Source organism: Penicillium lagena, assembly GCF_028827675.1.
Source record: "Penicillium lagena strain IBT 129212 chromosome Unknown utg000007l_segment0_segment0, whole genome shotgun sequence".
Taxonomy (NCBI): Eukaryota; Fungi; Ascomycota; class Eurotiomycetes; order Eurotiales; family Aspergillaceae; genus Penicillium; species Penicillium lagena.
The window spans coordinates 1,949,660-1,969,999 of NW_026623228.1; the positions used below are offsets into that span (position 1 = coordinate 1,949,660).

The 20,340-nt window shown below is 50.9% G+C and overlaps 9 protein-coding genes across 9 annotated transcripts; 6 read left to right on the top strand and 3 right to left on the bottom strand.

Moving 5' to 3' along the window:
• Nucleotides 1-125: 125 nt before the first annotated feature.
• N7510_010318 (Pectin lyase fold/virulence factor) lies at nt 126-1,124 on the top strand (the record flags this gene model as incomplete). The annotated part of the gene is made up of 1 exon (XM_056982243.1): nt 126-1,124. One exon carries the CDS (start codon nt 126-128, stop codon nt 1,122-1,124), a length of 999 nt encoding a protein of 332 aa, XP_056830079.1.
• A 15-nt stretch (nt 1,125-1,139) lies between these two features.
• On the top strand, nt 1,140-2,204 carry N7510_010319 (uncharacterized protein; the record flags this gene model as incomplete). The annotated part of the gene is made up of 1 exon (XM_056982244.1): nt 1,140-2,204. The coding sequence occupies one exon, from the start codon at nt 1,140-1,142 to the stop codon at nt 2,202-2,204; it is 1,065 nt and encodes a 354-aa protein (XP_056830080.1).
• Nucleotides 2,205-2,718: 514 nt separating this feature from the next.
• On the top strand, nt 2,719-4,373 carry N7510_010320 (Glycoside hydrolase family 29; the record flags this gene model as incomplete). Its single annotated transcript, XM_056982245.1, has 4 exons — nt 2,719-3,378; nt 3,440-3,569; nt 3,625-3,676; nt 3,731-4,373. The coding sequence occupies 4 exons, from the start codon at nt 2,719-2,721 to the stop codon at nt 4,371-4,373; spliced, it is 1,485 nt and encodes a 494-aa protein (XP_056830081.1).
• Nucleotides 4,374-5,105: 732 nt separating this feature from the next.
• N7510_010321 (major facilitator superfamily domain-containing protein) lies at nt 5,106-6,868 on the bottom strand (the record flags this gene model as incomplete). The annotated part of the gene is made up of 4 exons (XM_056982246.1): nt 5,106-5,490; nt 5,560-6,103; nt 6,154-6,550; nt 6,620-6,868. The coding sequence occupies 4 exons, from the start codon at nt 6,866-6,868 to the stop codon at nt 5,106-5,108; spliced, it is 1,575 nt and encodes a 524-aa protein (XP_056830082.1).
• Nucleotides 6,869-9,044: 2,176 nt separating this feature from the next.
• Nucleotides 9,045-10,166, top strand: N7510_010322 (NAD(P)-dependent alcohol dehydrogenase; the record flags this gene model as incomplete). Its single annotated transcript, XM_056982247.1, has 1 exon — nt 9,045-10,166. The coding sequence occupies one exon, from the start codon at nt 9,045-9,047 to the stop codon at nt 10,164-10,166; it is 1,122 nt and encodes a 373-aa protein (XP_056830083.1).
• Nucleotides 10,167-10,719: 553 nt separating this feature from the next.
• On the bottom strand, nt 10,720-12,222 carry N7510_010323 (Zn(II)2Cys6 transcription factor domain-containing protein; the record flags this gene model as incomplete). Its single annotated transcript, XM_056982248.1, has 3 exons — nt 10,720-11,877; nt 12,035-12,127; nt 12,172-12,222. The coding sequence occupies 3 exons, from the start codon at nt 12,220-12,222 to the stop codon at nt 10,720-10,722; spliced, it is 1,302 nt and encodes a 433-aa protein (XP_056830084.1).
• Nucleotides 12,223-12,520: 298 nt separating this feature from the next.
• Nucleotides 12,521-13,126, bottom strand: N7510_010324 (uncharacterized protein; the record flags this gene model as incomplete). Its single annotated transcript, XM_056982249.1, has 1 exon — nt 12,521-13,126. The coding sequence occupies one exon, from the start codon at nt 13,124-13,126 to the stop codon at nt 12,521-12,523; it is 606 nt and encodes a 201-aa protein (XP_056830085.1).
• Nucleotides 13,127-13,698: 572 nt separating this feature from the next.
• Nucleotides 13,699-17,206, top strand: N7510_010325 (putative nuclear pore complex subunit Nup85; the record flags this gene model as incomplete). The annotated part of the gene is made up of 3 exons (XM_056982250.1): nt 13,699-16,140; nt 16,192-16,693; nt 16,740-17,206. The coding sequence occupies 3 exons, from the start codon at nt 13,699-13,701 to the stop codon at nt 17,204-17,206; spliced, it is 3,411 nt and encodes a 1,136-aa protein (XP_056830086.1).
• Nucleotides 17,207-18,643: 1,437 nt separating this feature from the next.
• Nucleotides 18,644-18,883, top strand: N7510_010326 (uncharacterized protein; the record flags this gene model as incomplete). Its single annotated transcript, XM_056982251.1, has 1 exon — nt 18,644-18,883. The coding sequence occupies one exon, from the start codon at nt 18,644-18,646 to the stop codon at nt 18,881-18,883; it is 240 nt and encodes a 79-aa protein (XP_056830087.1).
• Between the last annotated feature and the right edge of the window lie 1,457 nt (nt 18,884-20,340).

Below are 20,340 nucleotides of genomic sequence, written 5' to 3' on the forward strand. Positions count from 1 at the left end.
ATTTGCTTGATGTGGATGTGATTCAATTCTCGTGGCCATTGCGCCATGTTAAGGTTGGACTAGTAGCTCCATCAAGATAAATATTTGAAAAGTATTGCTACTGAAAATCACGAACGAACAACAAGATGATAGCCAGAAGCATTTCAGTTCAATTTTTTCTCCTCATCAATTTCCTTATTCGTGTATGCCTGGCAACCAATTATTACTTTGATAGCGCGCCTTCTAGTGGTGGAAATGGTCTGCATTCCACACCTTTCAATAATCTATCAGCCATCAGTTCCCTCAGCATCGCACCCGGCGATAATATCCTCTTGAAACGCGGGTCGAGGTTTTCGGACTCGTTGATATTGAACCAAAGTGGCTCTGCCAACTTGCCCATTACTGTTCAGGCGTATGGAGATCCACGTCAAGCTAACCCCATCATTGATGCCGGTGACAATGTCTTTCAACTGAATGCTGTTCTTCTAAATGGCACGTCCTATGTAACAGTTCAAGACCTCGACATCACCAACCCGGGAGATAACAAGACCCCCCGACGTGGAGTATACGTGTACGCTGAGAATTCAGGTGAAGTCCGAGATATCACACTGCAAAATCTGTTTATCCACGATGTGCGCGGGTGGATGCCGTCTACAACAGACACCGGGATTGGAACGGGCAAATATGCGAATGCCTCAGGAGCTATCGTGTTCGAGGCCAATGGAAATAACACCGCAAGCTACTTCGCCGACATTACTGTTCAAGACAATGTCATTCGGTCAGTGGACCGCCAGGGGATCTATACCTGGTCCAATTGGTGTCGTCGGCCTGCTATGGCTTCATTTTGGGACACGCTCTGCTTCCAGCCCTGGTATGCATCAACAGGTCTACTAGTGCAACGGAATCGCCTCTATGATATTGGAGGTGATGGAATCGTTGTTACTGGGAATGAAAATGCTCTGGTCCGCAATAATACCGTTATTGGATTCAATAAGCGTTCCCAGTCCCCGAATGCGGGTATATGGACTGCCAATAGCGACGGGTCCTTGTTTCAATATAATGTTGTGTCTGGAGGTAACACAATTCAAGATGGTATGCGACGCCCTTTGATCCTTTTCACGAATATGTGGGATTTGTGTTGCTGACTTTGTTCTCAAGGAATGGCCTACGACGTGGACCATTCGACCTCCGGTACAATCTTCGAGTACAATGTATCTCACGATAATGAAGGCGGCTTCTTTCTCATCTGCCCATACGATAAGCCAACCCAGAACTTCACTATTCGCTACAATCTTTCTGTCAATGATCGCACAAGGATTGTTGAAATTTGCGATGGCCAGCTTGTCAACGGCAAAATATACAAAAACACTATTTTCATTGGAGACGGCATATCTCCTTTCATTGTCACTGAGGATACAGATGCCAGCCTAGATGTTCTTTTAACGGACAATATCATATACAAGACAGGCTCTGGACATGGGCAATGGCAGTTGAACGACACTGTATTCTCCGTCAATCACAATCTTTTCTTCGGTCCAATTGATGCGTATGATGAAGCGACTTTCAACACGACCTCGGCCCCAGGTCTAGCTGCTGCGGGATTGCGCGACCCCAAAGCATACCTGCTTCTTAGTGGCTCTGCAGCTTTTGATTCTGCAGTGGCGGTTGCCGGAGATGCCCACAAGGATTTCTTTTCGGATCCTACGGCAGCGTATAAAAACCTCGGATTTTACGCAGGACCTGCTACCGAGAGGCCAATCTGGGTGGATGACTTTAACCAAAACAGCAGCTTGGCGCCTGGATGGTCGTCATCGGGACAGGTAGCCATTATCGCAGATCCAGCTGGGGATCTGGGTCAATCGGTCCAGATGAGCCCCACATCGACATTCTCTCATGCTCTCGACGTGAAGAGTTCCTTCCGACTCAACGCGAGGATCTGGGTTGCCTCATCTAACATCCATGACGGGGTCTCTCCGTCAATTTGTCTTCAGGGAGTGTCTTCGGCAATTGTCTTATCGAATTTTCCGGGGTTGCTTCCTGGGCAATGGCAAATAATTGAAGTCTATGTATCAAAGGAAGGAGCCCGACTGGATGCCACGGTATCACTCGATGGAGAACCTTTCCCTATTTCCTCGAGAAAGAACAAATTGTCTTGTGCAGGAGTCAATTTCAACTCCGGAGGAACTACGCTCTATGTCGACGATGTGTTACTTACTCCTCTGTGATCACCGCGTCTTCGTTTGCCTTCTTCTTCATTCATACTGACGGTTTTTTTTTTTCAGGTAGCCAATTGAAATGTATCTTTCATTTATATGCCTCTCAACAATACCGTAACCTCATTGCAGAAGCGAGCAAACTGTGGAGCTTCAATGTCCCCGCATTCTATCTTTCATGTGTCATTCAATTATCCGATTTTTATTACCCGCTTCACTGGTGACGTAGATTTTCAGGCACTATGTACGTAGTATGCACACTAGGAGTTGGCCATAGCTTCATCTCGGCAAAACCATTGGCTTTTACGCTAAACAAAAGCAACGCTCAGTACTACCCCGCAAGCTACATGCGCTTTTCTAATTCGAATCAGAGGAACGAAATTGGAATAGTTACGTTGCAGTGCTTATTACCTTATTCTGCGTCAAGGACAATGTCGCGCTCCTTCGCAATTATTAAAGAATATAAACACCCGCATTGCCGACGTTTTGAGAAGCTTCTTCAAGTTCACAGAATTAAACCTTGATCATGAAATTCGCTTCCCATATCCTTGCCGGTTTCTCGTTGCTGGCGAGCACAGCCAGCAGCGCTAGCACGCCTTACAAACCCAAGTATCGCATCTCCCCAATCGATGGATCGAAGATTGCGTTGCCGACAAAGGAGCAACTAGCTTTCCAAGACAAGGAAATTGGTGTTCTCATCCACTTCGAAATCGCCACTTATCTCAGCATTGACGGCTGCAACAATGTCCCTAACCTTGTACCTAAGGTGTCATTGTTCGACCCGACCCTGCTTAATACGGACCAATGGATGGACACTATCTCCGCCCTGGGGGCCAAATATGCCACGCTGGTTGCCAAACACAATTGCGGATTTACCACCTGGCCCAGTGATGTCACTTTCACGGATCGAGAGAACAAAACTGTTCCCTATAACTACACCATCGCTCAATCGCCTGTGCACGGCGAAAACGTCGTCCGAAGCTTTGTAGATTCAGCTGAGAAGTATAACGTCGGGCATGGGTTCTACTACAGCGTTGTTGTCAACAACTACCTGAATGTGCAAAATTCCGAAGTTCGTCCTAATACCTGGGCTCAAGGGCAGGTGAACATCACCAACGGCACATACGACCAAATTGTGTTTGATCAATTGACCGAGCTCTGGACCAACTATGGAAAATTGACGGAGGTACGCAAGTTGACATCTCAGGTACTCACGTTCTTGCTAATGCAACAGTCTATTGTGATAGATTTGGTTCGATGGTGGTTACAGCGCAACCCAGCAGAACAAGATTCAGAGTCTCCTAGAGGAGAAACAGCCCCAAGCTGTCATTTTCAATGGATGCGAGACTAACGGAACTTGCATATCGCCCAATTCAAGTGCGTACAGGGGTTTGCACCGCATACTAAGCCACGTTGCTAACACATGCTCTAGTTCGCTGGATTGGAACAGAGGCAGGCCAGGCGCCAGAAGAAAACTGGTCAACGTGAGTATTCAACCTCATAAACTCTACGCCGCACACTGAACATAACCTTTGTAGTGGTGTGACAAATGACGGGGGCGATCCTACAAGCCCGTACTTCTGCCCAGCAGAATGCGACACGACACTACAAACAAACGACCGCTGGTTCTTTGGAGTCGACCAGCCCCTGCGTTCCATTGAAGAAATGATTGATGTCTATCACAAGACTGTTGGACGCAACTGCCTTCTGGAATTGGATCTAACACCAGACCGCAGCGGATTGATCCCCGCAAACTATGCAGCGCGCTACAAGCAGCTTGGTGATTTTATCAGCTCGTGTTATGACAAGCCCGTTGCTCCAACAGCCAAGCATACCTCAAACAACAAGGGAGACTACTCCATCAAATTTGGGTACCCCACTTCAATCGATCGCATTGTTATGATGGAAGATCAGACTGACGGCCAGGTGATCCGGTCGTACCAGGTTCATGCCAAGATTGTTGATGCCCTTGATGCGAACGGCACTTTGGCCGTGCCATTCACTCTTGTTTCTAATGGCACCAGTATCGGTCACAAGAAGATTGATCTCTTTGATAAAGCCTATACTGTGACTGAGGTCATGATCAAGACCACCTATGTAGATACGCCAAAATGGCGATCTGTCTCAGTTCATCTTTGTGACCGTCTGGCGGCTAATGGAACTAACACTGAAGCGGATTAGAAGAGCAAGTATGGTATCTCTATTGATTCAGAACGCATGGGATAACTAAGTTATGTTCGTATGCTTTGACGTGCAATCTAATATATAGTAGTGCAATCCGTATGTTGTGGGTTGCTGCCTTAATCATGTTGATTGACAATGGGCTCACTTAAGTAGTAGTAAAAACATAGAAAGGGACTGGGTCAGATGGCTTCTTGATAAAAAGCCATTAAAGTACAGTGAATTCTGATGCATTTTACAGCGGATGGATCTTAAGAAACGCCTTTCATGAAGCAGAAATTCGGTTTCTGCTATGAAAGAAAAAGAATTTTACATTAATGGAAAAAGTCGGACCCGAAGGTAAACTCCTCGCGGAATCGCTTCAGTTCGAATAAGCACATGCTAATATCGCATAGAGCATTGGAATTTCATACAAAGACTGTGGAAAACCCAAATGGATTCTCTGTGAAGCTCTATAACCTGCTGCGCACGACTCCACCGATTAAAACGGTAGAAGAAGAGCAAATCAGTATGTTCACGACGTTATTGGTACCATTCATCTAGCCCTTCACTCCTTTTGCTCTAATGAAAATCAGAATCGGTTTACCTAGTCCTGACCCCGAACCTACGTCTACTGATGCATTTAGGTGAATAATTTCGTGTGGTTATTCATCCTGTATTTCATATCTCCTCAGGATAGCTTTCTGTTTCTTCTCTTAAATTGTCCTTTGAATCCACTAGCTAACTGATAAATCAGTATACATACACGAAGTTTGGATTCTGCTTATCAGTCAGATCAGCGAAAGCCGTTGCATTCAGCGTCGGCCCGTCTTCGCCCTCTTGCTCAAGCAAGATCTCACGTTGTTTCTGCTTCTGACGATTTTCCCAGATGAACATGTAGCGAATCACAAAGAACAAAAGCAGCTCAAGACAATTGGATACCAGAAGAGAACCGATACCCAAGCGATAGGTCGGTGCCTGGTTACTCTTGTAAAAGAATGGGCTGGCGATGTTGCCAACGCACACACCAAACCATATCATCCCAGAGACGATCATTTTCTTTGATTGCCCTCCAACGTTAGAAGTGATAATGGAAAGGGAAACCACAAAAGAGGCTTGGTATGAGCCGGTAAGGTAGCTGCAAGTGTTGGAAAGATGATTAGCGATATAAGACGAAGTAGTGATATTTGAGCGAGCGCCCACTCACAAACAGATCAGTCGTCCGACGTAGGCGTCAGCAGGTGCAAGAAGAAACCCAAGACCACCGGCGATGGTTGGAAGCATGAATAAAGCACAGACCCAGGTCCGACTATTTGTCGGTAGATATTGATTGACAACGGCTCCTAATAGGATCCAAATCACCACAATCACACCCTGCGGTATCCCCAATAGCGCTGTGTAGAGAGTATTAAATCCAAGTCCTTCGATAACCAAGGTTGAGAAGTTTGATATTCCACCGTTCGGAATGTTGCTAACAAACCCAAGCAGGAAGAATATCCACGTTTTGTAATCGAGATAAGCTTCTTTGATTTGATCCCACTTAATTTTTCTTTGCTCAGCGCCGGTCTGGTTATGTCGCAGGCGTGCAATAACCATCAGCCTCTCATCGCGAGTAAAGCCTCGAAAAGTGGCAGGCGAGTTGGGAAGCACGAGGGCCAGTATGATCCCCCAAAATGAGCAGAACGCACCAACTATGAGAAATTCATAGCGCCAAGACTCAAGTGCGCCCTTTACGTGACCGATTCCGTAGCCTATACATCGTTCTCAGCTAATACCCAAATGATGACGTGGTAAACCTTACCAATGAGTCCACCCCCAGCCACGCCAATGCCATTCCAGAGATAATAAGCTGAAATGCGCCACGGCTGTTCCTCTCGAGTATAGTATGTTGATATAATAAGCATGAACGCGGGATCTGCAATAGCTTCAAAAGCCCCAGAGATTACCCGAAGAGCAGCGAGAGCGCTGAAGGTCTTTGATGCTGCCTGACACATGAGTAGTGCCCCCCACATGAAAATGTTGGCGCTGAGATACCAGGCTGGGGGCAGCTGCTGCATAATTAGATTAGACGGAATTGCCCATGCTAACCACCCAAAGTAGAAGATACTCGATAACCACGAGTACTGTGTGCCTTCGAGATGCAGAGAGTCCTCGATTCCGAAAATTGCCGCATATGAAAGGGTAGTCTTGTCAACATACTTCAAAGTGGTAGATCACTGTCAGTGGGCTCTTTAGAAATACGAATCTCTTAGACGGCGATTACTCACGTAGAAAAAGTAGCAAATTCCCAGAAGGGGGAGAATTCGCATATCGAGTTTACGTATGAGGCGTCTCTCCACATCTCGATCAATAGCGTCGTTGACAGGATATTTTTGAAGTGCTTCAAGATATAATTCTTTGTGCTCTTGATGGATCATTGCAGTCGTCAATCCCTTGGAGTCGTTTCCTTTTGATTCAACGTCTCGCACGTCCTCAATGCCCGCGTCTTCTCCCACATCATCTTGCTTGGAATCCATGGAGGCGGAGATAGGGAGAAGGGAGTTCGCTCTATGCTCAAGTGTGAAGGTTGCTGAGAACGCAAATGACCGTAAACCTAGGCTGAGGCTTGTGGCCGACTTTCACTATTAATATACCGCACCACCGAAGCTCTCCAGCCGACCTGGTTACCTAACACTACTTCCGGTCTCCACATAATGATTTCTTATCATTTGTGGAAAAAGAAAAAGGTCGCGAAAGCCTCCAATATGGGTGTTCTGATTGAACTTACACGAGAGCGGGGAAGGGGGAAGAGGACCCGATCCGGCATTCCGATAGCATATCACCCCACGCTAGTTGCTTTCTCCACGCTCCACCTCCCCCAGCCCTGGTTATCGTGGGGGTCGTCTGGATATGTAACTTTGGCGCGTCAGATACAAAAGTTTGAAAAAAAAATGCCACATGTCTTCAAGATCTAATTGCTGAAAAAAGATACGACATCCGACGATTTGTGGAGACCCTCGAGATAGAACAAACCCCAGTCAAGAACCTAGAAATTTGTCCCACAAGTAGACCATTCCTCCAGTCGCTCTATTGCACATAAATGACTCTCACTAACTATACCAACACCCATCATGGCTGACCACTCCCACCAAATTTGTTCAACAAGATTGCTGAGATCTCAATTCTTGCCCGTACAACGTTTCAAAATGAAAATGCACATCGCGAATGAATACATCTTTGTATTGAATAAATCTGCGAATACCAACGATTTAAGAGTGAAACTGACCAACAATGAACTAATATAAACCAGAAAAATGCGGTGAGGGATAAAGTTCCCATGTGAGCTGTAAGAATTCCAACCCTTGATGGGAGATCCTATTGTTCAAAGGTTTAGCATCACGAATTTTGGGCTAAGCTCTCCCAGAGGAGCGGGCGATTAAGACATCCACTGTGAATTTCAACTGTCGAGCTATTGCATTGTCACTATGTTTCAGGGTGTTTTGAGTCCTCCAGAAAAACAAGCCAGCAAGGCTACATATATCACCATGGCAAGAGTATGGCCATCTCCTGATTCTTGCTTTGCGCTTTGGAGAAGAGTCCTTGCAAAATTAGAAAGAAGTAGCATAGCCAGTATAATATAGTATTTACTACCCGAAACCAGTATAGTAGTAGACCATTCCAGGGCAAGAGCCAGCTGACCGCGAAAGAGTATCAGGGGTAGTCGGCAGGGTGAATCCGTAAGGGTGGGTGACGGGGTGTAGTTCCAATCAACCCATGTATGCGTTCGCCTGTCAGACTCGCATTTTAATTATGGCCAGTCTAAGAAGTAGAGGCACACAATGCAATGAGACGAACTGTTTTCGATTGGCTGGCTGGGCAACCGCACTACACAGACGAGACATGTGTGGATGAGCTAGGTCAGAAAAGTTGACGAGAAGAGAGGAAGGAAACAAGGGAAAGAACACAAAGAAAGAAAAACAATATAAATTCTTTATATGAAGCCAGCCACGCTAATCCTAATCGAAGCTATCCACGTTCCTCTTACTGACTGATCACAGGCAGTGGTGAAACGACGTGAATCTGATTTACTTGACATGTAACAGATTGACACTATCTTAGTGTACCCAGGCATTTTAGACATTTCCCATACCTACAGACCGAAATACCTACCTCCATACAACAATTCACGAAGCTAAAGAGTGTATACAAAATGATCCAAAGCCCAAAAATCGAAGGCCAATCACCTACCCGGCTCCAATAGTGAAGCTGGCTTCGGTACAACATCGACCCCTCCAGCAGCAAAAAGGTCAATATGGATGCGAGAAAGGCATGCATTTTATTGTCTGGATCCATTATATGCAGAAACAAAACTCTTCAAAGGGCCTCCTTTTGGGGGAGTACTATAAGGAGAAGACAACCTCCCATAGTTAACGCGCCTCAAGTCCAATGGGGGTCGACCTGCAACTTGCTAGTTATTGTATCCAGTACACATAGAGCAATGGAGAGCTGGAATATACTACTGGTCTCATATTTGAGCACAGCATGTTCCGAGTGAACAGAATAATAATGTGGAAATGTTGAACCTCGGCAACTCCGCTTTCTCCACATCGTCGGCTGCTCCCATTCTGCCGGACAACGAGCAGTCATTCAGTCAATTCCTCCTTTTGCCAATCAAAGAATTACAATTTTACACCCCTTGGTCACTCCTACACAATGACCTCGCCATCCTCACCCCCAGCCAAAACCTTCCAAGGCTGGGTCGCCCACGACGCAACCAGCCCTCTGACCTTCACGACCTTCTCTCCAAAACCCTTCACAGACATCGACGTCGAGATCGCCGTGTCTCACTGTGGTATTTGCGGAACAGACATCCACACCTTACGCTCAGGCTGGGCCCCAACCGACTATCCCTGCGTGGTCGGCCATGAAATCGTCGGGACAGTGGAGCGGGTAGGCAGCGGCGTCGCAACGCTAGCCTCATCCACGGAGTCGCGCAAAATCCGCGTCGGCGACCGTGTCGGAATCGGCGCGCAGAGCATGTCCTGTCTGCGGCCGGACTGCGAGGCCTGCGCCGACGGCCAGGAAAGCTACTGCGCGCGTATGACGGGGACATACAACGGCCGCTACTCCGATCAGAGCAAGTCATATGGCGGATTCGCGACGCACTGGCGCGGGCCTGCGCATTTCGTCTTTCGCATCCCGGACGCCCTGCCATCTGCTGAAGCAGCGCCGCTCCTCTGCGGCGGGGTGACAGTCTTTGCGCCGCTGCGGAAGTACGGCGCCGGACCGGGGAAGACGGTCGGCGTTGTTGGAATCGGAGGACTGGGCCATATGGGGATTCTATTTGCGCGCGCTCTGGGCGCAGACCGTGTCGTAGCTATATCACGCTCATCGAGTAAGCGCGCCGATGCGCTGCAGGGACTCGGCGCGGACGCTTTCATCGCCACCGACGAGGACAAGGGCTGGGGGAAGCAGCACTCGCGGTCTTTGGATATTATTATCTCGACCGTTTCCGGGCCTGGCATGCCTCTCAGCCAGTACCTGCGTCTGCTGAAACGGGACGGCACCTTCGTCCAGGTCGGCGCGCCCGAGGACGCCCTTCCGCCGCTGAAGGCATTCTCGCTGATCCAGAAGGGCGTCAAGATCACCGGATCGAACATCGGGTCCCCGGACGATATTCGGGCTATGCTACAGCTGGCCGCCGAAAAACGGGTTTTTCCTTGGATCCAGAAGAGGCCCATGGCCGATGTCAACGCCGCACTGGCGGATATGCATGACGGCAAGGCTCGGTTTCGCTATGTGTTACAGAACGGGGACGTCCAGGCGAAACTGTAGGCTGCCGAGATGGAGTCTAGCCTGGTGTCCATAGGCGTGAGAGGACCGGGCATCTGCCCATGGCAAACTGACTGTCCATAGTTCCAATGGCTGTGGAAATATACCGAGCGTCCAAGCTGGGTGATCAGTTGCGTAGCGTCGTGGTAGCACGGCCCAGACACTAGCCCCAGGGTAGCGAGCGATACGAGTAATTCTAAGTTATTTTTCCTTTCGGCGGAAAACTACCGATTGGCTTTAGATGCCAAGACTAGGCTGGCTTGGCCGGCGCGACAAGTGTCACCCTTTATTGAACCTTGACCCGATTCGGCTACAAGAGCGAAGTATACAAACTAAGAGCCTCTTGGCGAAGTTCATAAAAATGACCTCATGATGAGCAAATATGAGGTTCTTTGTGCGTTTAATTTGTTGGTTGGAGCGGGACCCCCGTTACCCTCGGTTATATTTGTGGTCATCTATCCGAGCATATAGTTGGGCGTCAGGTCCATGTTGACCTGTGAGTATACTATTGTCATAATAATCTCGAAATACTTATATTTTCCCCATTTACCGCTGGCTACACTTGATCGATGTAATTTTCGCCAAGGATCTCGCGCATCGCCCAGTGCACCAGGGGTCTCCACTGATCATCCAACACCGTCCACACAGCCTGAGCCACCCGCACACACCACTCGTCAAAACACCATCGGTGCTTCAGATACTGCAAGAGCACGCCATAATGGGCTAACATCACGAGTGCGAAGGGTTCTCGTTCCCGCAGCAGCTCCAGGAATCTCTGGGGCAAGATGATCGCCCACCGGCCAGCAATCGTGCTGGTCGTCACGCCACCGCGCACCAGGCCCAACATTTCTGCGAAATTCTCAATGGTCGTGGTGAACACGTCCGTTTCGTGGTGGGCGTCGCGCAGCCCGCAAATTCGGTTCGCTTCCTGGAGCCGGGCGACGACGGCCTTGTCGTCGTCGGTCAATGGTGCGTGGCATTCATCCCGATGTAAAAGCGGCGCAAAGGCGCTGCCGGGGATCATGTCGGTAATAGATCGTATGACTTGTTGCACACCGCGCGAGAGCACGAGGACCTGGTAGAGATCATCCACGCAGTTCCAAGGGTCTTGCACGTCGGGGGAATGGGGGAATCCAAATGTATACACAACCACAATCCCCGCAAAGGCAAACATCGCCTTGGCATTGTTTTCGTTGATGTCCCCCAACAGCCCGCGAAAGAGCGCCAGCGCTTGGTTTTGGTGTGCCACGGCACGGCCGAGATACGACGCCCGACGAGCCGGTTCCGGACCGATCCGGGCGAGGTGTAATGATGACAGGGCCAAAATGCCGTGCATGAGAAACGGATGCGAGAGTGCCTCTTCAGGCACGGCGTATCGCCAGACTGGATCGGTGCGCTCGTTGCGCGATAGGGTCTCGTAGGTCGAGTTACACCAGTGCATCATCAGCTCCAGGTCGGCCGTGTTGAGAACCGGCGGAGATGAGGCCGCCGCTGGGTCCACACCGGGCATCTGGCCCAGAATCCCCAACGAGTCCGGCGTCCCGACACTGCTCATGATGGATTCGCCGGGCTGGCCGCTGTCTGACCCGGAGCCACGAGACACATGGCGAGAGACGGGGTCCTCGTTTGCCCAGAGTAACGAGGTGGACGACCCATACTCACACTCGGTATGGCGCTTGGCGCAATTGGAGCACGTCGGCCGGGCTTCATCACACTACCATCCAATTGTCAACACAAACTTCAAAGGGAAAAAAAAAAAAAAAAAGGCAGTCGAAGAATTGGATAAATACCTTGACTCGTCGCCGCTTGCACTCCACACAGCCATGCCTCGATTTGCGATGAGGTCGTCTTAGCGCCATGGTCATGCATACTGGCGTGTCCTCATAGTATCCTTGGAGTGGACGAAAAGACCCTGGAAATGGGAACCGGCGCTCCTTTAAACAGGCAACAGCATAAGATTTGATCTATAGGATTATGTAAGATCGGACCCTGGACGATCAATCCAGACGGGGTCCATGGTTCCCAGTTTCTGCCCGTCTGAAACAGTCTGACGACGCATTGCGCTTGGCCGAAAGAGATTAGTCAATTTGGACCACACCCTTATCCATAAATCACTCATGCCCATGATCTCGTTTATCCATTTGGAACCACACACTGCAGAAAGAAAGGGGAAGAAGATACGGAAAAAGCAAAAACCGGTATCATACACACTAGGGGGAACTGAAAAGGGAAAGCTTATCATGTCCGGCCCGCCCCCACCGCGTGCACACTTTATTCAACAAAAGAAAAAGCCAAGCAAAAAGGGAAAATCTCGCGTAGTGCGCTTCGTTCCGTTCTGGAACAACCAACACGAAGAGTCAAGCACCGCCTCCACCACCACCACCGCCCGCTGCAGCGGCGGCAGCGCGGACGCGACGCTGCTTTTCATGTAATGCAATCCCCGTGACGAGGGTCATAAGGTTAAATCGCTCGCCATAATTGCCATAAATGTCGAGCCGGCCCGCTTTAGATGGCGAAAAAGGATTTGTGGCCGACGAGAACACCGCGATAACTTTCTGGCTGGCATCATCGACCATCTTGTAGTTATTTGAGAAGCCCGTCCCATGGGAACGGGTCTTCTTCCAAAGGAATGTTTCGGGCCCACGCCCGCGGTCCACTTTGAACATGTAGCGGACTTTCATGAAGCCGATGTTGGTCATGGTCTCGTAGGCGATTCTAGCTGCGGGGTCCGAAGGATCGCCGATGCCGCAATCAATCGAGTGCGACATTTTGGCGAGTCGTGCTACGGCTTTGATCGGACCATTCTCGTGGCACTCGTGGAAGGATAGTGTTGGTTTGCCAGGGGTCCAGTGGGAGTTCTCCACATAGAATAAGGGCTGGTTACGGCTGGGGGTGGACACCTCGTAGCAATGTTTCCAGAGGGTGTGTGTGATGTCGTACGAGACTTGTGGTGTGCTGGGCATGTTGGTGATTTGGAATGGCTCGTTCAGTGATACAGACTAAGATCGCTAGAGGCAGTCCCACCTTAAATATGCTCGTGTGATGTCGAGGTCAACTCAGCCTCCCTGAGGAGCCTCGTCCCTTAGAATGCCTTGTCCAGTAGCTTATGGCCCCTTTGCTGCAGATCGCCCGTGGAGGGCCACGCACGCTGATTTGTAGTGTTCCAGTCATAAACGGCGGCCCCCAATCTCCACTCGCAGGGTTCGAAGGCTGCCGGGAACGTGGTGTGTATCCTGGCGATCACATGACTTGGAGAAAATCACATGACTTGGGGAACATCACATGACCATCGCGACTCCCGATCCAGGCGCGTCAAGAAAGACATGCAAACACAAGATGGAGTCTCATTGACACTCACTCCCTCACCGCCGTCCTCCCCTTTTGTTCTCACTCTCACCCACCTGCTCAGCTCACCCTTTGGATTGGCCATCCACCCGGGGCGACAAGCTCGACAGGCTCGACTGCTGGAGCTGTTGCGGCCCGAAGTTTCTTTGATGCCCGTTCTTCCCAGCGCCATCAATTACAACCTCCCGCAATGACGTTCCAGGTCCCCTACGACGATGAGACGCCCCCATCGACTCCAGATAAGCGCCGCAGTCTCCTCAGCCATGTGACGACGACGCCCGCCGGCCCACCGCCGTCCTCAGCAAACTCGTTCACGCCGCAAGGGAAGCCTCCGTCAACTGCGTTTGGCAGTTCCCAGATGCAGAAGCTCGACTTCCAGCAATCCTCCAATTCTATTTTTACCAAGTCAGGAAACATCAACACAAACGACAGCATTTTTGGCTCTTCCTTCGGCGGATCGACCAACTTTCAGCAAGAATCTGGTCCACATTTTGCAGCGTCGCAGTCGCGCTTCGGTGCCTCCAATGGAAGCGCATTTGGAAAATCAGTGACCTTTGGACAATCTAATGGATTTGCTTCGTCACAGATCAGCGAGTACGAGGAGGAAGAAGACGACGAAGAAGACATGGAGGAAGAAGAAGAAGACGAAGAAGAATACGAGGATGAGGATATGGATGCGAGTACCCGTCAATCTTCGAATCGCCTCAGCTTCCTGGACTCGAACTTCGGTAACCCACTGCCGCCGCAGTCCCCTGGCTTTGGCCAGCCCAAACCAATCTATTCCAACCCTGCCGACGCCAGGCGACCCAAGCTAGATGAACGCTGGGCCCATCAGTCGCCCATCGGCAAGACCAGGCTCCCCCCCCAAAAGCCCTCCGCAATGCCGTCCATCCTTCACACCCTTGCCTCTCGATCCCGTCTGCCTGTTGTCGATGAGCCAAGCGACATGATCATCAATACCGAAGATGCGCTAGGCCGGGTCTATGATGAGCTGCGCGAAGCCGAGTACAGGCATGTCGACTTTGACTGGATTCTGTCCTACATCGCGAACAAGCTGGCAGCCACCTGGGATACATGCGCCGACCGCAGTGGGATCTCCCGACCGTATGGTACTGGATCCAGCATTGGCCCGGGAGAAAATGCCCCGAGCTTGGTGAAGGCAAGCTTCTTGGCATCGATTCTTCTGCAAATCCACCACCCTTCTCGCTCCTCTGCTCCCATTGCTAGCGCCTCCAACCCCGCCGCACAGACGGCGCCCAACAGCATGGTGAAAGCCATGGCACGCGCCAGTGTCGCTACTCCCCTTCCTCAGATTCTTCTCGACTGGCTCAACGGAAACCATTGCTCGCAAGCCAATGACCTTACAGCATTAAGACATGTCGAACCGAACCCGACTGCCTCTTCAGACTTCTGGGATATCATCAACGCAGCCGTTCTCCGCGGCCAGTTTGCCGAGGTAGCCGAGGTGCTTCGATCCGCAGATTTCAACTACGCTCGGTCTTCTTTGGAAGATGGTTTGCCTCAGCCCGGCTACCGTGGTGCCCAGCTACAAAATATCCAGCGCTGTGTCAACAAGGCTCTGCAGATCTTGGATTCGTGCCCTGGTTTTCAATACGATGACTGGGACATTACTGGACCGGATTGGACCCTGTATCGGAAGCGTGTTCTCTCCGCGGTGAATGACCTTGAGGAGTTTGCAGAGGGGGAGGAACGAGACGATGTCCCCATGCCGGCACAGGACAATCATTTCCAGGCTGTCAACTTTGGACTGGGGAATCTGGGTGGGCAGAATCTTTCATTCACCCAGTCGGCACGAATGGCAGAGAGTCGGGTTCCGTGGACGATTTACCAAAGCCTTCGGTCTCTTTATCGTATTATCCTTGGCGATCCGACCGCCATCAAAGCTAATTCCCAGGACTGGGTGGAGGCGACTATTGGTTTGACAGCTTGGTGGGACGGCGAAGATGATGAGGGTCCAGACTTCCGCAGCAGTACCGCCAGCAATGAATTCCGACAGTCTCGCAGCTCCAAAAATCTACGTGCGGTAGACCGTAACCTGCGGGACGCCTATCTTCGACGTTTGGATCTGGCTTTCAGCAACGCGACGACCGAGAAGTCCAACAAGGCCGGGTTCCGGCTGAACACAATGAATAGCTTGGAAGTTGGCCTAGCTTCCGTTTTCGAGAGCAATGTGGAGGGTGTGCTGGAGCTTTTGCAGACCTGGTCGCTCTGTATCGCCTCGGCCACTGCAGAGGTTGCAACCCTTGGTGGGTGGTTTGAGACGAGCGGCGGCGCCAAGAAGATGCCCGGCTTGAGCGAGAACGACTTGATGGTTCTCTCGTACGGGCAGGACAACCGAGCGCCCGCACCTCGTGTCAGCCGTGATGACATTCTGCACAAGTACGCCTCGGGGCTGAACAACCGCAAGTCCGTCGAGAATGAGACTGGGGTCCGTGAAGGGTGGGAAATGGCGTTGGAAGTTCTGAGTCGACTCGAAGATACCCATCTGATGAAGAAGGCTGTTGGTGAGATTGTCGACCAACTTCCCATCCAAACCACCATCCAGCTGGATAAATTGGTCGTTTTGTGTTCAGATTTGGGCTTGGAAGATCAAGGCCGAAGAGTCTCGGAGGTATGTTGAGGGCCCCAGTGTGGCCGATCATGATATTAACAGCTTTTGCAGAAATTTGGCGATAACATCGTCGAGAAGTCCGAGAAGTTCGGGCTCGCACTGCTGTGCTACGCTCGTGCTCAAAACCGCCGCAAGGTCAAGTCCGTCGTCGACTTGCTCATCTCCTACAGTCTGGTCCAGTCCCGTGCGTACCCCGCGACGACCGATCTGGACCCGGAGCTGCGATCTATGCTCAAGGAGCCCAAGGCCTGCCTGTCGGCCATTGCATCGGTCGACGAGGAGGCTGCCCGCATCCTTCAATTCTACCTGAGTGGCTACGCGACACTACGCCGGTTCTATGAAATCCGCGACGAGGCTGTAGAGCTACAAGACGGCCAGCAGCCGCGCTTCAAGCCTTTGGCGAGACGGCGCGCTGCCGCTCAGGCTCTGGTGGCCGTTATTGGCAGTGCTGCAGACAATATCTACGGAGGTCTGTACGATCCCGAGCGCGACTCGGCGGTCCAGGTGGATGGTCTGCTGGCCTTGTTGGGGGAGGCCTTGGTGTTTGTGAACCGTAAGTCTGATCGCTGCCTGATATGGGCCATGCTGAATTCGTCTAGAACCTACTCCTGTCCTATCCGTCTCGCAACAATTTACCATCCTCTCAGCGATCGAAGACCTGGAGACGGTCACCCCGCGCGTGTACGCACAGTGCGAGGAATGTGTCCAGGCGACACTGCGGGAGCACCACTCCCCCGGCACCAAGGGGTCTGACAGCCATCTGGCTCCACCCTCGCCGCGGTCACTGCTGAAGAAGTCCGTTTCCTCGCTTTCCGGATCGACCTTTTCATTCATTGGTAACGACATGCTGGAGTCAGCTCGCGCGCAATCCGGTTCTGGGTCTGGCCCGACGTCTGTGGGTAGCTCAGGCGTGCTAGTGCCTCGACCAGGTGATAAGGAGGGCCAGGGTAGAGGATGGGACTGGCGGGCGGGTCTGCCGGAGTCGGCGACAGGCCAAGACATCCTGCGGGTGTTGCGCCTGGGGTTGGCACAAGGATTGAGCTTTGGTGCTTTGGGAGTGGCTTAATTTTGGCTATTCTGTACTACTAGAAGGAGTCTGGGATTGAAGACATTGACGAAGGACGCACACTTCCCCTGTCAGGGCCAATATTGGACAATGAAGAGAGTCAATTAGTCCATTGTTGTCTAGAGTTTAATTGCATAAGTCACACAACACCCAACCAGCATCATGGCCATATTGCATAGTACGACGTGACGTTGTCTGGAGGGATGATCCATCCCACTTGGCTGCCTAATGCTGCGAGTAGTCAGTGAGCCCCTCTGAGCGGCCTGCATGCATCTTATGCAAGTATGTTAGCAACTCTCAGCCTCCGGTGGACCTAATTCCCTCAGCCCTACACTACTGTGAATACAGAAGCCTGGTCACCCATCGGGGTTCTGTCACCCGGGTTGTGCTCGTCTGATTACTGAGTAGAGGTGGTCTTCGGCATTTGTTCCTACGCAACATCCAAACCCACCGAACGCTACCAGCCAAGGTAATCTTCGGGCAGACCAACGTGACCCCAAGAAGAATGATAATAATCCACGCCCGATGAATCATCGGCTCGATAGGACACACTGACTCTCAAGCCCCCAAACACCAAACCAAACCAAGTGGATCCGCGCCAGCCCCCGTCAGCCTTGTCAAGTCAAGCCCCCATGTGTGGCTCTCGCTCACCGACTCCCCCAGCCAAACCGCCGGGCCCCGCGCCTGGTTTCATAGTGGCTTCACCGTCACTTGCTGCTCAGCCACAGTCCCCGGCTGGAGATAGGTACCCTGCTAACCGTTAGCAGCCTGTCGATCCGACGCGGCTGAGCCTTAAGCCTTAGCATGACGATAGTAATGCTCAGTGCTTCACTAACTATGCCCACTTCGTACACTTACACGGCACCAAGGACGAGCACCCCACCCAAGCTTTTCTCCGTCTCTTCAGCCTCTCCGACTGCTCCCACTTCCTATTGGCGTTCACCCCGTCGGTCTTTTCCGAGTGGATCTCGCTTTTCCCTCTTTTCCTGGGTTTCTGCCTGGGACATCCACAATGAATTGATTGCCTTACAGCGCGGAGCACCTGTCCTCCTGGTGCTGTGTAGCGTCATCTTCGCTGCAAATGGACATCCTCGTCTTATCTTACTCGTATTAATAAATCCAGTCGGTCTTTACCTTTTTTTGGTTTTCCTCAACTTCTTTCGGCCCGTCTCCCGATTCCTTCCTTTCCTTCCACAGGTGCCATTCACTCGTTTTGATTCTCAAGCGTTGCGAGCGTCTTTGCAGGCTCTCATCGCCGTCGTTCTTTCGTTATATTACCACCTACCTATTCTATTCCATATCGGCTGGCACAATCTCGTTACGGGCACCGACATAATATTATTCAAACACCATTCATTCATTCACCTCCTCGCCCACTCACTCGCTACATCTGCATCAACGCTATCACAAACAATCACTTAATCGGGTCAACTCAACATGTGCTACCGAGTCGTCGAGCGCTACGCTGCCTGCAAATGTCTCTATTTTGAGCACTCAATCGACCCCTGCTCCTCCTTCGGCCAGCGCGGCCATTCCGTTCTAGAAAAGACCGTGCTGGTCGGGTATGTCTGCTCGAGACATACTCGCTGTGCCTCGACCACTGCTGCTCCAGCGGGGACGGGGACCAGGAACCGCTGGCCGGATTCTGGGTATTCGAGTAAGGGATCAGGTCGGTAGATTGTGCATGCAGGCATCTGTCCTGTGGGCACTACCGCTGCTTGCTACTACTGTTGTCTCTTGAGCGCACTGCTGCTAATGCTGGGTATGCTCCTGGTGAACATGCTATGCTTCGCTGAACACACGCGACTCTTCTCCACTCTTTTGATGACCAATGTCTCTGTGAGACATGCCATGTTCTTCATGATAATGTCTTGAGCGCTTCAACGACCAGTCATGTCATCTCAACACCGGCTGTTGACGTCATGTCTGATTCTTATGCTGATATGCGCTGACGATAAACAAAACAAAACGCCTTGCCCTTCCTCATCTCGCACTCTGTGCCCGTTTTCTGTGTTTGTGGGTGATGCTTGCTGGTGAGCACTAACCAAACGCGATTGACTCGCACCTCCATTGCAGAGTCTCCGACCCGGTGTCGGGATTCTGTAGGAGTTCAGAAAACGCTGGTTCTATCTGGAATGGAAGCGCAGCTGTGGGGATGATGTGGGTGGAGCAGGAAATTATTTGACTATGGCTACTGCTGTTATGGGATTGCATCCATTCATGGCCTGATTGATGATGATAGTTAGTGACGGATGGAAATGGCCTCGATTGACTCGACTGATCTGATCTGATTGATGGAGACGTTACGATGCATTGCCGGCGTTTGTTCGTTCTGTCGTTACATACCTAGCGGATGCCGTTCGGTCTTTCTTTTGAATGTACTCTACTCTACGACGAGCAGGCTGGCCCTTGAATAGAATAATCCTCATTCATTACTTCGATTGCACAAGAAACACTAGCGCCTGAAGTCAGCCCATTCTATGTATATGGAGTAGAAGTTTATGCAGTTACTCTCTGTATCTCTCCTACATGTCTCCTGGGCAAGGACTTTGATTGATTGGCTGATTGCTTCTCTCTTACCACCCCTTGAGCCGATCCAATAACATTCCTTTCGGCTCGAGTTCGGACCCGACAAATCGCAGTCCGCCACCAGTACCAAACATTCCGCCCATTTTTTGTCTAGCCGATGCCTCCATGCCGCCACCTTCTAATTCCGGCGAATCCCCGTAAACTCAGTCGTCACAAGACTCAACTCTGCATTTTTGGCGTTACCGTGCCAAGCCTTTTTGATTGAGGCCAGCATATTCTTACTGCACGTACCTGCATCTCTGGGAATCATCTGGCAGTCGGTCTTCAACAACACGTTAACTACATCTATCAATCATAAATCATGTGTAGTTTCGGAGATTCTTCTTGGAAATATCGCCCAAATACCACCCCGTTCCACCCCGCCCTAGAGTAGCTCATAAGGCAAAGGCTACCATGGACCAAGGGCGCCCCTGCAGTTCTAGAGATCTGCCACTTGTGTCAACCAACGGGCAATTGGCTTGGCAGTCAAGCTTTTCTCCTTGCTGTAGTTACAGCCTTTAAATCATCATGTCACCTGTGTTAGCGACCTCGTCCTTCTTTCGTAC